Source organism: Bufo gargarizans, chromosome 1, assembly GCF_014858855.1.
Source record: "Bufo gargarizans isolate SCDJY-AF-19 chromosome 1, ASM1485885v1, whole genome shotgun sequence".
In the NCBI taxonomy this organism is placed as follows: Eukaryota; Metazoa; Chordata; class Amphibia; order Anura; family Bufonidae; genus Bufo; species Bufo gargarizans.
The window spans coordinates 181,620,901-181,637,035 of record NC_058080.1 but is presented as its reverse complement, the minus strand read 5'-3'; the positions used below and the strand labels follow the sequence as shown (position 1 = coordinate 181,637,035).

At 46.1% G+C, this 16,135-nt stretch overlaps 1 protein-coding gene across 5 annotated transcripts in view; it reads left to right on the top strand.

The window, feature by feature from the left end:
* Positions 1-955: 955 nt before the first annotated feature.
* Positions 956-16,135, top strand: part of DCLK2 (doublecortin like kinase 2) — a 112,440-nt gene continuing 97,260 nt past the window's right edge. For all 5 annotated transcript variants that reach the window (XR_006390770.1, XM_044300364.1, XM_044300363.1 and 2 more), the window contains exon 1: positions 956-1,560. Coding sequence is in view for 4 of the 5 variants with exons in the window: in XM_044300364.1 (XP_044156299.1) it covers positions 1,146-1,560 (415 nt within the window). In the remaining variant the exon portion in view is untranslated. The remainder of the gene's footprint in view (positions 1,561-16,135) is intronic.

Sequence of the window (16,135 nt, the reverse complement as noted above, 5' to 3'; positions counted from 1 at the left end):
TCAGATAAAGTACAAAAATGCCATAGTCACAAAAAATATTATAGTGCTAATGCTTGTGCCAGACAGCGTCCAGTGAATGTAGTGAGAGCAGGCCACAGCTTTATACTGAAACTAATAAAAATCAGCCTATGGGGCAGACTGGCTGATCAGGAGTGCATGGCTCGCTGGAGTGCCACATCTCCAGTACTGTAAATGTGCAAAGGGGGTTAGTCAGCACATCCCAATGCGCAGGTGCACGCCGCCATGGCAAAAACCTAAAGGAAAAAAGACAATGAAACAGCACCCTGCAAATCAGATAAAGTACAATAATGCCATAGTCACAAAAATATTATAGTGCTAATGCTACGCTTATTTATATAGTGAGATGCCTGGCAAATGCATTTTGTACAAGTCCATCTGAGCCCGTCTGCTGAACATCAAGGCGATCTCTGTAAGATGTCCGGCAGACGGGCTCAGATGGTTTTGTACAAAATGCATTTGTCAGGCATCTCCCTATATAAATAAGCGTAGCATTAGCACTATAATATTATTGTGACTATGGCATGGCTGCTGCATTGTCTTTTTTCTCTGCCTCAGATTGGGAGCCCCACTCGGAGGACAGCCATTATTTTGTCAGTGGGCTACACAGAAGAGGGGTGACACCCAGTATAGTAGAGCATTTCTTGTTGGGAAAGGGGGCAGCCCTATTCATGGCCCTTGGACCATATCCCCTTGCTGCTCTGGAGAGGGAAGTCCCGGGGCCACTCTATCCAGCTGACTCCATGTTCTAGGAATCTATGAGGTACATCAGCAGGTGATGGCTCCAGGCCACGTCATAGCTCGGCTGCAGTGACGTCTGCCTCCTGGAGCCCTGACTGCAGTGGAGCCGGCTCTGGTGACGTCACAAGACGAGGCTGCGCCGGGTTCTCCACCAATCGGCGGCCGGGGGTGTAGATGCTGCCACCCTGCAGATCGGGAGGGTTGCATGCTGACCCGGCTCCCCACTAGCAGGCATCAGGCAGCTGGCTGGGTGTGTGCGGCTCCCTCGGACCTGCCATGGAGACAATGCCTGTGCGGCTGCGTTCAGCGTGAGCATTGTCTCCAGGCGGACTGATGGGGCAGTGACAGCCGCTCCGGCCACTGACATCGCACTGCTCTCTATCGCCATGGACAGCGCCAGGAGCATTGAGCTGGAGCACTTCGAGGAGAGGAAGAAGAATCAGAGGCAATCCCGAAAAGGCGGGGGAGGTCAGGGCAGCAGCTCTGGAGCCGGACCCCGGGGCAACGGACTGATCCCCAGCCCGGCACATAGCGCTCACTGCAGCTTCTACCGCACCCGCACCCTGCAGGCGCTCAGCTCCGAGAGGAAGGCCAAGAAGGTGCGCTTCTACCGCAATGGGGACCGCTACTTCAAGGGGCTGCCCTACGCCGTGTCCGCCGAGCGCTTCAGGTCCTTCGATGGTCTGCTGATGGAGCTGACCCGCTCCCTGAGCGACAATGTCAGCCTGCCGCAGGGGGTGCGCTGCATCTACACGCTGGATGGCACCAGGAAGATCACCAGCCTGGACGAGCTGCAGGAAGGTGAGGGGGCTGGCACCTCCACAAAATGGCTCGTGGTGCATTAGTATTCTGGGGCATGCTGGTACCCTGGGAGGGGGTGGGATAGCTTCTGCACCAGCTGGTCGTACATGACTGGAAGGAGACCATATATGCACCAGCCATGGTCCAGCAGATGCTGGATGTGGAGCATGTCCTCCATAATGTCAATCTGGTGAGATGTGGGTCTCCTGCAGCTGGAGTATCACCACCAAGGGTCTATCTGTGGTACAGCAGTAGTAATGATAGTATGCTCCAAGACGCTGCCCAACCAACTGTGGGAACTTGTGCAAAGTAAGGGCTCATGCACGCGGCCGGAGCCATTTTAGTGGTCCGCAAACCACGGATATCGGCAGTGTGTGTTCAGCATTTTGCGGAACATGATGTTTTGCCAATAATAGAACAGTCCTATCCTTGTCCATAATACGGACACGAATAGGACATGTTCTGTTTTTTTGGGTTTTTTTTTTTGCGGGGCCACAGAACAGACATACGACGTGCTGCACACATCTTTTGCGGCCCCATTGAAGTGAATGGGTCCAAGTCCGACCAGCAAAAAAAAATGGTGGTGGCAGCTTAACAGAGAAAGTGTGCTCTGTCGGATCCGGCAATCCGGACACAAACTGATGGCATTTGTCGGTCTCTCTGGTGTCATCTGGAAAAACTGATCCAGTATAAAATTTATTCTTGCATTTTTAAAGGTCTGCGCATGCGCAGACCGAAAAGCCGGTTCCGTTTTGCCGGAACACTTAAAGGGTTTTATATCATCAGAAATTCTGTTATGTAGCTGACTGACATTAGCGATGTGCGAATGTCAGCTGTACAGAACAGTGTGTTTTATACTTTTGTCCCTGCCGCCGTTCTCCTAAAAAAGAGCCTTTTAAAATATGCTAATGAGCCGCTAGGTGCTATGAGGGCGTTGATTCAGCACCTAGAGGCTCGGTCTACTAACCATTTATCCCGCCCAGGTCCTCCGTTTAGCCCGCCCCACTCCTCTTGAGTGACGTCCGAATTAGCTGGATCGCTGAAGAAATCTTGCGCCTGCGCCGTTCACTTCTGTATTCGGCGCAGTGAGTGAAGGACGCCGGTGCCGGCTTCCTCACTGTGACCTAGTCGGCACAGGCGCAGTGAGGAAGCTGGAACCAGGAGCACGTCCTTCACTCACTGCGCCAAATACAGAAGTGAACGGCGCAAGATTTCTTCAGCGATCCAGCTAAATTTTATTTATTTTTTTTGTTAGGAGAATGGCGGCAGGGACAAAAGTATAAGGCCCACTGTTATGTACTGCTGACATTCGCGCATCGCTAATGTCAGTCAGCTACATAACAACATTTCTGATGACAGAAACCCTTTAATGCCAGATCCGGCACTAATACACTTCAATGGAAATTAATGCCGGCATTCCAGCAAGTGTTCAGTAGTTTTGGCCGGAGATAAAACTGCAGCATGCTGCGGTATTTTCTCCGTCCAAAAAACGTAAGGGGGACTGAACTGATGCATCCTGAACCGATTGCTCTCCATTTAGAATGCATTACGAAACTGATCAGTCTTTTTCCGGTATTGAGCTCCTGTGATGGAAAACAAAAAAACGCTAGTGTGAAAGTACCGTTAATGCCACAATTAACATCAATCGGTCATTAAAAGATGCAATCTATAACAGCACCACTACCGTGCACGTGTCCTGGCATTCCTGAAATTGCAGGCTGGCGGCGGGCATCCATGGGGAGCCTGTCCTGAGATCATACGGCTGCTCAGTCCTCTGCATTCTTGGATGGCTGGATCGGCTTCCCCGCACCATGTGACGTGGAGATCAATAACAGGAAAGCCGCGGCGTATAGTGTGCTTGTTTATGCACCAAGAGGGACCCTCTGACATCACCGGCAATTAGAGCGGTCCCCAGTGGATGATGGCGATTAAACAAATCCATTTATGAGTCTTAGGCACTAATGGGATACTGTACATTTGCTTCCCCTTTCCATGGCTTCTGTATTTTGGCAGTTGTAGAGCAGAAATCTGGAATCTGTGTGCCTGGTCTTGTCAGGCGATGCAGTCAGCAGGTGGTCCTGAATTCATCTGTCACCGTTGCCCGCAGTTTGGAGTGTTTTGTCGCTGCGGTATCTCACATTTATTACTTCCCATAATCCTTATTCTGACGTTGAATGTTAACCCTTTGGGTTTTATTGCTGTGTGGTCATCAGTCATCTCATTTACTGTGCTTGTGATTGCTGCTTAGTCTTCATACCTTATTTTTTCAGATGTGGTCTGACATGAATATTTACAATGGGTTCTGTGACTAACGCTTAGCAGGGTTGTCCACTTTGGATGATCCCAGGCTGTACTGCTGCTGGGATCCATGGAATCCCTTGTAATGCTGGAGTATGGGGGCATTAGCATGGGAGACAGCACTTTCCTCATTTGAAAATGAATTTTTAAAGGGTTTGTCCCATCTCACCATTTCTAAGACCACCAGCTGGCCAGGAAACAGCACAGCGGGACGGAGCGGTGTTGATTCATGCGCTGCAATGGGAGGTATAGGAACAGCGTAGCATGGCAAGCTATACTGTTTCCCTAACCTGTGGAGCGCCAGCCCACTGTGCTGTTCCGGGTCGGGGTTTATTCTCATCTCGCAGAGATGAGACAACCCTTTTAATGCTACTTTCACACTTGCGTTCAGAGCGGATCCGTCTGGGGTCTGCCCAGACGGATCCGCTCATATAATGCAGATGATGGGATCCGTTCAGAACGGATCCGTCTGCATTATATTGTAGAAAAAATTCTAAGTGTGAAAGTAGCTTCAGACGGATCCGTCCAGACTTTACATTGAAAGTCAATGGGGGACGGATCCGTTTGAAAATTGAGCCATATAGTATCAAATTCAAACGGATCCGTCCCCATTGACTTACATTGAAAGTCTGGACGGATCCGTTTGCCTCCGCGCGGCCAGACGGACACCCGAATACTGCAAGCAGCGTTCAGGTGTCCGCCTGCTGAGCGGAGCGGCGGCCAAACGGTGCCAGACTGATGCATTTTGAGCGGATCCGCATCCACTCAGAATGCATTAGGGCTGGACTGATGCGTTCGGGGCCGCTTGTGAGAGCCTTCAAACGGAACTCACAAGCGGAGCCCCGAACGCAAGTGTGAAAGTAGCCTAAGACTCTGTTGACATTATGTTCAGAGCCTACATATGGCATATAAAACAGGACAAGCATCTAGCATATACGCCAAATGTATCCATAGGGCTCCATTCACCCAATGGAGGCCAGAGGTGTGCCGTTTTGGTTTCCATTGGGCCAGGGTATGTTGATATACCTTTTTTGTGGTATGGAATATCATAGTAGACAACACTATTCTATACAAAGGTATATAGTACGATGACATAGCCCACTGTGTGCCTGTACAGGGAAACATATTGTAGCCTTCTGTTAGAGCAGGAGTAGGCAACCTCCGGCACTCCAGCTGTTGTGAAACGAGGGCTGCAGTAAAATATTATTTTAGTAATAGAGTATTCTATCGATTATTTTTTATGATTAATCGAGTAATCTAATAAGAAAAAATGAATTAATAGACCGTTTTCCTTTAAAAAAAACTCATCAGACCCCCTGTGTCATCAGCTTCACTATCCCACAGTGCCATCAGCCTCCCCAGTGCCATCATGCCACCCCGACTCCAGTGCCATCATGCCACCCCGACTCCAGTGCCATCATGCCACCCCGACTCCAGTGCTATCAGCTGAACATATCAACAGTTTACTTCCAGTATATGTAGAGTTCCCATTTAAAGTAAATTAAAGGGGTTGTCCGGGTTCAGAGCTGAACCTGGACATACCTCCATTTTCACCCCGGCAGCGGATGCTCTCCTTTGCCCTGAGCTAAATCGCGCTGGGCAAAGGCGTTTTTTTGAGATCCGTTGAAGTACCAGGGCTCTCTATGGGGCTGCCAGGAACCCCGGTGACGTCACCGGCACTGATGGGCGGGATTTAGCACTGCCCTAGCCAGTAAAATGTCTAGGGCAGAGCTGAAGCCCGCCCATCAGAGCCAGTGACGTCACCGAGCACACTGCCGGGCGGAAGTTTCCACCTGGCAGTGTGTTATTGAAAACAAAAGAGCCCGTGCCCTGCTCGATCTAGCGCAGGGCAAGGGAGCGCATCGGAGCATGAGATGCTCCGATGCTAGCCTCAGGGCGGGGGGCTGCCTGGGTGAAAATAAGGGTATGTCCGGGTTCAGCTCTGAACCAAGACAACCCCCTTTAAGTGTTCAGACTTTTTTATTTTTTATTTAAAGGATAAAGGAAAAAAAAACCTGAACCCTGTTTTTGAGCACTTGTTGCAAGGAGTAGGACAACCCCATCAAGCTGATGGGATCAGACTAGTGTTTAGATTACTGTGAAGCTTTTGGGGTGTTGTCAGGGTCAGACTAGATCTAGACATGTCTTATCCTGTTTCCGCAAGCAGATAAGCGGCACCCCGGATGTTTGGCAGCCATTTATCCCTCTTTGTATACTGAACTAAAGAGGCATGAATGTTCTCCTGACAACCAGCACTGTGCAGAGGCAGCTTGTGTCAGGAGCCCCCTGGGCCAGTCAGCAGATCTGCATCATCATAGCTTACAGCTGATTAACATGAGTGCAATATGACAATGATGCAGCAGCCCTCCTCCATGGAAGTGAATGGAAAGTCTGCCCCATGCCTTATCCACCTTCCAGGTGCTACCGAGAGCTCTGCTGAATGCAGCGGTCTGGTAGTCTGCAGTGCATGCTGAGACTTGTAGTACTACAGAGGCTGTCTCTGACAGCTTACTGTAGCAGCTGGTGGGATATGTGGCAGATATAAACATTCCCAGCAATGGCTGATATTATGGGAGAAGGAGACGCAGGCAGTAGTTACAGTAATAACTAGCAGTCTGTTTGGCGATTGTATGCGCTACAACGAAGTCTTCTGCTGCTCACCTCAGATAAGCCGAGATCCACCATCACCAAGCGTCAGCTGTAGGCCGTCCCTTTAGGTCACTTCCGGGTCACAGCAGCAGACCTGGGGACACGTGAGGCAAGATGGTGGTGCCCAGGAGCAGCTAGCAGGAGGTGGAAAGGTGAGTATTTTGCTGGCCAGCGGAAGACCACAGAGCGGGAGTAATAGCAAGCGCTTCACTCCCACTCCATGGTCACGTAACAAACGAATCCTCGATGCAAAAATGTGTCGAGTACTCGTTGCAGCCCTGTGTGAAACTACAACTCCCAGCATGCATACTTGCTCTGCTCTTGTAAGAACTTACATAGAAATGAATGGAGCATGCTGGGAATTATAGTTTTGCAACAGCTGGAGTGCAGAAGGTTGCGGACCCCTGTGTTAGAGGTATAGGTTGTGAGTTTCTCCTGATTTACCTCCAGCGAAGGCTCCAAACATTCAGGTGTAGCTCAGTCACCAGAAGCTGGTGCCAGAACTGCACAGCACTGTAAACTTTGTAGTGGAGGGAAATCGATATGGAGGGCGCTACTCCCAATGAAGTCAACTAAGCTCCTTCCATTACAAGGTTGAGTAGTTCTGTACAAGGCTGTGTAGTTCCGGCGCCAGTTTCCGGAGACTGAGCTACACTTAAACAGTTGATTGTGGCGTGTCGGACCCCCGCCATTCAGCTACTGATGGTTTGTCCTGAGGATAGACCATGTTTTAGTAAAGGCTGGACAACCCTCATGCACAAACTGAAAATAGTAATGACTCCTGGGATCTCCTCTTGATAACTTGTGGACAGACAGCATCACTTGTGCCACTTCAGCCAATCAGTGGTGACCTGTCCCCAAGCGAAACATCACTACTGGGTCACATGCCGCTTGGGTACAGGTCACAGTTGAAGGCCAGTGTCATTGGCTGCAATGGAGCACATGACCCCATCCATCTGGAAGTTTTACATGACGGGGACCAGAAGACCATGAAAGGGAGCCGGTGAGGGGAGTATAATTATTTCAATAGGAACAGCACTCTGCTGCCCACAGTTAGAAATGTCCCAAAGCTGGACAACCCCTTTTGAGATTTCAAGAACTGAAAATCTGACACCACATTCAGAGCAATGAATCTCCGTGTTCTTCACATGTCAGAGAAAAGGGTTTGGTGCTCTGTAGATCTGAGTGCTGTCTCAGCCGTTGGATCACCACCAATCACTCCTCTTATGTGCGTCCTATTGCCATGTCATAAAACATTTCCGTAGAAAACTTCTCTGTATTTTGTATCATCCTTTCCTTAGCAATATATAAATCACTTTCCAACATCAGCTTTTCGTCTTAGATCTTCCTCTAAGAAATATTCCTTCAGTTTGGGCTAGTTTTCCCTCACTACAAAACCGTATGTAGGCGAATGGATACATATGTTACTCAGTGTCCATGTCTAGCCATGTTTAAAGGGAACCTGTCACACTGAACATGGTGCCTGAGCTGAAGGCAGCACGTTATACAGCAGGAGGAGCTGAGCAGAATGGTATATAGCTTTGTGGGAAAAGATTCAATAGAACTTGTAATTTCCATCATTTAAATGACTGCACATTCTGGTCTTTGAAGTCAAGGAGGCGGACCTATCAGTGATTGACGGCCTTCCCTCTACGACTGTGTATGAACAGTTATTTAAATTAATGAAATTACAAATTATACTGAAATCTTTTTCCACAAATCTATACAGGGGCGGACTGGGAACTTAAAGTGGCCCTGGAAAAAATACTAAAAGTGGCCCCGTTTTGTAGTTGGGCCCAAATTGATGGAAGGCAGGACCAACACAAGTCGGCGGGGCTAGCAATACCATATTGTGGCACATTATACCACCGCAACACAGCCAAATACCACAGTCCATCACAATATACTGCCAGCCTCACAAAATACATACCCAAAAACTTCCACTGACCGGCCATGAGGAGGGCCCAGACGGCCCCCTGGGCATTGGCCCACCGGGAAATTTCCCTGTAAGGTTTATGGCCAATCTGCCCCTGAATCTATATATCAATCTTTTCAGCTACTCCTGCAGCTCAGACATCATGTTCATTGTGACAGGGTCCCTTTAAATACAAGTATATGAAGCCTTAGGTTCTGTTCATGCTGCACTGAGCCCTCTTACGGGGTTTATTAATTGGGAAGATTTCTCAACATATACCTTTTTGAAGGAAGACTGCAACATATGTATCTCTCTATGCATAGAATAGTGTAGTCTACTAAGCTATACAGCTAAACAAAAGAAATGCCTAACTAGCCTGCCGTATGCCAAAAAGACACCCTTTGAGAACGCAAAGAGCCTAGCTAAAGGGCCATTTACATCATGGTCAGTATACCTCATGGCAGTGTATGAATAGAAGCCCATTCTCGTGTCATGATTGGTATTCCTTTCTGGCATCTATTATCCTCCTAGATGTTTCAGTCTGTCTGCCCTTGAATTTTTGCTTCTGCCTTTCTTGTCTCCTTTCTTGTCCTCAATTGAACTCCTTTTGTCCTTTTCCTTATCAGTTTACTGTGCCTCCCATATTATGGATTTGTTATATCCGTTGTCTATTTTTGCTGGTCTGTATGCCTGGATTGAGTCTCCTCCTTTACTTGCTCACATGAGAGTTTTGGGACTCTAATTTAGGCTACTTTCACACTAGCGTTCAGAGCGGATCCGTCTGAGACAGATCTGCTCATATAATGCAGACGGTGGCTCCGTTCAGAACAGATCGGTCTGCATTATAATGTTTAAACATTTCTAAGTGTGAAAGTAGCCTCAGACGGATCCGTCCAGACTTTCAATGTAAAGTCAATGGGGGACGGATCCGTTTGAAGATTGAGCCATAGTGTGTCATCTACAAACGGATCCGTCCCCATTGACTTACATTGTAAGGTGTCCGCCTGCTGAGCGGAGCGGAGGCTGAACGCCGCCAGACTGATGCATTCTGAGCGGATCTGCATCCACTCAGAATGCATTAGGGCTGTACGGATGCATTCGGGTCCGCTTGTGAGCCCCTTCAAACGGAGCTCACAAGCGGAGCCCCGAACGCTAGTGTGAAAGTAGCCTTACATGTACCAATAATCAGCTAGATTACCGGGAATCACCATTCCTGTGAACACTCATTCACGATAATCTGGCCATCTAAATATGCAGCCGAACAACCAATGAACGAGCAAAACGCTTGTTCATCGGGAGATCCTGTCGTTGTGCAGGCACTCCAATCATTATCGTGCTGTCTAAACAGCGATCTGCTGTCCAGAAACAATGATTATGTATGGGGACAAACAATCACTATACTACTGTGAAGGAGATCGATGTCAAGAAGGAAGTGTTTCCATCGACCTGTGTAAACCCGCCTTAAATGCTTTGTTGGTGGCGGGTGCATGTGCCTAAGGCAGTTCACAAACATGATCAAGATAACCTAAGTGCTACAACACACCGTAAGAAAGCAACAAATACATATAACCCCCAATTAGTATATATTAGGCGCAGTCGGTTTTTCTAGGCCATCCTCACCACTGTGGAGTGGTGGGTGGGGGCATGTTGGTGGTGGGCCCATCTGTCCCGGTAAATTCACTAACATTTATGCCAGTTTCCTGGCTGGAGTAGATTTCAATCTAGGTGCATGGACTGCCAGAGGATGCGTTGTAAATAAAGAGCATCCTCTGGCAGCAGAGGGGATATCTAAGATTTGATAAATATTACTTTATTCATGATTATTTTGCATGCAGTGCAATTCAGAGGACACTTTTATTCATTTACAGTGGTCCCTCAAGTTAAAAATTTATGAGTTGGAAGTCAAAACTCTTGTAACTTGAGACCATAGGGAAGATTTATCATCTCTCTTTTACCTGAAAAGTTGAGTTAAAAGTCGCAAGTGCCTGAAGGGGCATGGCAAGCGGCTCTGACAATTTATCTTCATTTATGCCACTTTATCTTCATTTGTGCCTAGTCATAAATTAGGCGCATCCTACGGCGGCACAGGGGATATCAAGACCGGCGCATAAAGGATCAGTCTTGATAAATGTCCCCCCCCATAAAACTATGCAAAACTGGTAATTTGTTCCCATACTATCATCCTAAAACAATACGAAATGAAGGACATTAAGACGATAACTGATACCAATAAAGCAAGTTCTTGCATATAAAAGTTAGAAAGAGCCGCTGGAAGCTGTAAATCACTTTCTGTGTTCGGGGTCCTGTGTAGTATATACAGTATTCCAGAAAAATAACAGGGAGCCGCTCTTACCTGATGTCCAAAGGAGCAGATCATCCCGGAACTGGTAGGGAACAGGACACACAGTACCGCACTGTACTGTAGAGAGGCGCAATAAGGCTACCTGCACACGTTTCAGATTACGGGCTATTTTTACGCGCTGATTTTCGTGTAGGAAAAAAATGCAGCACCAGCAAAGTGAATTAGATTGGACAGATCTCATGTACACTTTACATATATTTTTCATGTGGAAATTGACCTGCCGTGGAGATTTTAAAATCTGCAGTGCAAATGGTAAACTGCATCAAAATCCACAAGTAACACATGTGGATTTTGTGCAGAAACGCAATGTGATGCCCACAAAAATCTATTGTGTTTGGAAACCTGCACCCATGTGTGGGGGGGAACATGCCAGCTGTATATTTGGGTACATTGGGGGTGATAAGACTTGGCATTTTACATGGCACTTTTTGGGTCATTGGCTGTCACATTTTTGGATCCATTGAGAAATGTTGACTTGTCATACATTTTCCAATTTCGGCCATTTTGAAGAAAAGCGGATCATTCGGAGTTTTCTCATCAGATTGATCACGCTTCTCTTCCACAGCATTTTCTAAGGAATAATATAACCTCTACAGTAATATAAGACTACGAGGAGCCACCGCAGCTTTGAGAAGTCTGGATAAAAGCCTCTTGCTCCTATGTGGTCATGGAAGTCTTGTTGGCCTCTATAGTGCTGGGTTACATTAGCCCATTTATAATACAACAGGTCGCGGCAGACGGAAGGACGGCTCGGCATCTACAAGAGTCTTCTGCTGCTTTCTTATTGCTTGCCTGAAATGTTACTTTCATTTCATTACATCTGTTTAGACTATAGAAAGTCTCATTTAATTTTCATGCCTCGTACTTGGCAGCATTTGTTCTCATTTGTAAGTCGGGTACTTGAAAGACTTGTGATTAATATTCTTATCTCCTAGACATCACTACAACAGACAGCAAAGTGAATTTTCTTACAGAAATAATAAAAAAAATTGTCGCTATCATCTTTACTGCAATGTCAAATTCATCGGTGGGTGCGATTATTTCCAGCTGCTGCTGACAGCTACAATGAACAGAGCTGCAATCGCTGTCCTATGAGTTCCAGTGTAAATTCTGGGCTTGGTCTTCTTTCGGCGTGCAGACGTGTCCGCTCCTGGCATGTAATGCCTCCAGCAGTGCCATTGCCACAGCCTGCGTCCGTATAGTACTGCTATAAAATGTCATTGTAGAATAGGAGTGTACAGTTCAAATAAAGTCTTTAAAAGGGTTATACAGTACAGATATAATATATTTGTGCCGTACATCGTGATAAGGGTTGGTTGGTGACAGTGCAAATATAATAGTGCCATTATACTCCCACAATATAGTACATTACCAATATAATAATGCCATAAAATCTATAGTATGAATAGTTATGTACTCTAGAGCTGCCATAGAAGTTCTGCAAAACCTGACATTACCACTGAAAATACTGTGCAATAACTGTAGCCTTATGGGCCATTATCCCTTTATTCTTCCATTGCTTCTAGTATGTATGGGCCCAGAGGTGTCTATACAATGAAGGGAACACATGATAGCCTGGTTCCGTTCATTGTATAGGTGTATAATAAAGTTATTGATTTCTTACCTCACAACAGGATTTGATTGGTGAAGTCATCGGCGAATGACGTCTAGGAAAAGTTGCAGGTGCCCTTGGAGAATGGTGATTGGTCTTTCTCTCCAACGTACGTTCCAGGTACCTGTAATAGAAGGAGATAACGGTCAGTGCGTATTCACGGCAATGGACAACAAACCGACAGGACCTATGTCATACTTACCTATGGATGAACTTCTCAAGCAGCTCATCTACAAAGCTGAATCTAAAGAAAGTCACCTGGCTACAAAAATGCTTATGCGATGAACTTACCTTTTCGGATAAAGCTCCAGGATCTTCTTCTCAGGTCTTCTGCACAGCCCCGAGCACGGGCCCAGAGAGGATCGATATCTCAGACATCACTGGCACGCGCATGCGCAGTGACAGCCTAAAGGAAAACTTGCCTTCAAAACGGAGTACCCGGGAACCAAAAGACCTTCTCTTCTCCACCTCCTCTGGAAAAAAACCAAGAAAATAAAAAAAGACACTCGCCTATTACCCCTTCAGCTCAGGAAGCAGGTGATACAGAGCTTCTGCATCCTTCTCTCGAGCCTTCTACAGTTGGACCTATGAACAAGGGTCAGATTACGGTCAAAACAGTCAGGTTGGCACTAGGGCTGTTTCGATACCAATATTTTGATTCGATTTCGATACCATAAAAAAGTATTGCGATACTCGATACCTTTCGATACTATGCAAAAATAAAATAAAACACAAAAAAGCCTTTTGATTATTTAAACATAAAACATTTATTTAATTAAACAGAAAAACCTGTACCAGATATCAGATTGTCAGAGTTCGATATTGAATTTGACAATGTAACAATGCTAATGAGGAGCCTTCACCTCTCCTGCCCAACTCCTCTTTAGGCGAATAATTCTGGAGCATTTATTCTATGTTTTACAAACTCAACCCCAACATTCACCCCATGTTGCCCATTATGTGAGATAGTATACATAAGGGTCCATTCACACGTCCGTTTTTTCTTTCCTGATCTGTTCCGTTTTTTCAGGAACAGATCTGGACCAGATCTGGACCCATTTATTTTCAATGGGTCCTGAAAAAAAACGGACAGCACAATGTCAGATTTTTTTCAGGACCCATTGAAAATTTATGGGTCCAGATCTGTTCCTGAAAAAACGGAACAGATCAGGAAAGAAACAACTGACGTGTGAATGGACCCTTACTTTGGGGGCCACTTACTATTAATGTGAGACACATGGGGTCCAGTCCAAATGTGCCCAGCCTGATATTAAAAAGAAGTGACCCCCATCATGTTTAAAACATGGCAGTGGCAAGATTGGGGTTAATGAGTCACATTAACCCCAATCTTGCTGGCTGCCTGATACAAATGTTTTTTGCCTGCCTTTATTTTGAGGCAGGCTAATCACTCTAGACTTGCACTGTGTGAGTGTGGGGTACCTTCTATGCTGGCTGTTCAGGGCACTGACAGTAAGCTGCGCACTCAGGAGGAGGAGGATTCTGCCGCTGCTGCCGTTCGCTGAGCTCACTAACTCAGCCGGCGCAGCGGTACCTTTACTTCCCCCGTCCCTCCTACTGCTTTCATTAATAGCCAAACATTCACTGGCGCACCGTGGAAGTGGTGCGGGCAGCTTCAAAGCCCGCTCACTTCATTGGTCTCACAGCGGCCGCGTCATAGGAGGGAGGGATTCCCTCCCTCTGTTCCTCCCTTCCTCCTTCTCCACTGTCTGTCAAGCGCGGCACACGCCATATTGTCAGCACAGTATAGTACCGAAAAACAAATATCCTGATACCGAATTGATATTGGCATAAAAGTATTGATTGGGTATCGAAAGTTCGATACCCGAAACAACCCTAGTTGGCACACAGATGCTGCGCAATTTTATTAACCAAATACCACAGAGTGATGATAAATGATATTTACTTAATGAGGTTTTAAAGTTTTTATCAAACATAAATGAGGAGGATTCTCACTCCTTAAAGAGAGTCTTTCACCTAAAATGACCATTATACACCACAAACATCATGATATCCATTACATTCCCCATAATAATCTTACCTTTCATATTGCTGTCCGTCGCCTATTCTCTCTTACAAATCCGGCGCCTGCGCACTCCATTACCCACTAGGGCAGAGGCAGCAGAGCGTTTAATGCGCATGCGCCGGCCCGTACATCCCGATCTAGCCGGCGGAAGTAAACTGCCAAAATATCGGGATGTACGGGCCGGCGCATGCGCATTAAACGCTCTGCTGCCTCTGCCCTAGTGGGTAATGGAGTGCGCAGGCGCCGGATTTGTCATTGACTGGAGGATGGTATCTGAAGAACCGAGGGCGGGCCAGAGGGGTGAAAGGGGAGGGGTTTGATTTGAACAGCGCCGTGGAGCCTGGGCACCGGCCGCATAAACGCCGCACCTGGGCACCTTCAGAACCTAATTAGCATATGGAATAAAAGCGTTTTTAAGAGAGAATAGGCGACAGACAGCAATATGAAAGGTAAGATTATAATATGGGGAATGTAATGGATATCATGATGTTTGTGGTGTATAATGGTCATTTTAGGTGAAAGACTCCCTTTAACTCAGGTCTGGGTGGATAAGACATCTGTCAATGGCAGGCAATGACAGATTTATGGGCATAAATAAAGATCTTGCCTCTGTTTTTAACCCTCAAACGAATAATTTAGAGGGTATACATCAATCCTGCCTTTAAAGAGGCTTTGATTTGTCATATTTCACCTCTCGGATATCACCTGTCATTCACAGTAAAAGATAAAAATATGGAACAGGGAATATATTGATTTATATTCCACACTCCCATCTTACAGTAATAAAACCGAATTAAAGGGCAATAAGGATCCGGAAACAAAAAAAAAACAAATCTATTTTTAATTGGTTACAGGCTTTCACTATTTATGTGGCATTGATGTGTGAACGTAAACCAGATTTCTGCTGTGGATTATTTTATCACATGGATTCAATTTTGGAAGCCTATCAAAGTTTTGGTGGATTGGCTTGGAAGTCATATGATTAATCTTTCAGGCACAGACTGTCAGTTTACCCTAATATGCAATGGGGATCCAAGGACGTTGGCTTATGGCTAAATCTAATGTTACCACAAAAGAATACAAATTTTCGCCAACAAAGTAACAAGAGAGGCCTATGCTTTGCATTTATGAAAACATGTAGATGGAACGCAAATTGCAAATATAGGCACGAATGTTCCTTTTGTGGCGGAGGCCACCCAGTCTTCAAGTGTTTCAAGAAGCTTGGTTCAGCTGGGGCCTCAACTTCAAAAGATAGTCAAGGAAAAAGCAACAACTCCAGTGAAACTAACAAAGTTATCCCCCTGGTTAAATTGCTATCCAAACAAAGCTATGGCTAGGTTATTATATATTTATTTATTTTATTTTATTTTTTCTTCCAGCTTCTATGTCCCTGAATTTTCAGGGACTGGCTGTTCCTGGGTGGAGAACCTCAAATCTGTTAAATTATATCCATCCATAGTTAAAGATTTTAAAAAAAAATTTGAATTGGGCCGTGTTGCTGGCCCGTTCTCTTCCCCTCCTTTTCAACATTTTTGGTTGTCCCCTTTAGGACTAGTCCCTAAAAAAGAAACTACGGTAACTCTTTCTGTTTAATTTACAACCTTTCCTTTCCCAAGGACCAGTCATTAAATGATTAAATAGATAAGTCTTGCTTCTGTTTCTTTATCGTTTGATATGGCCATTGTCAAATTAAGG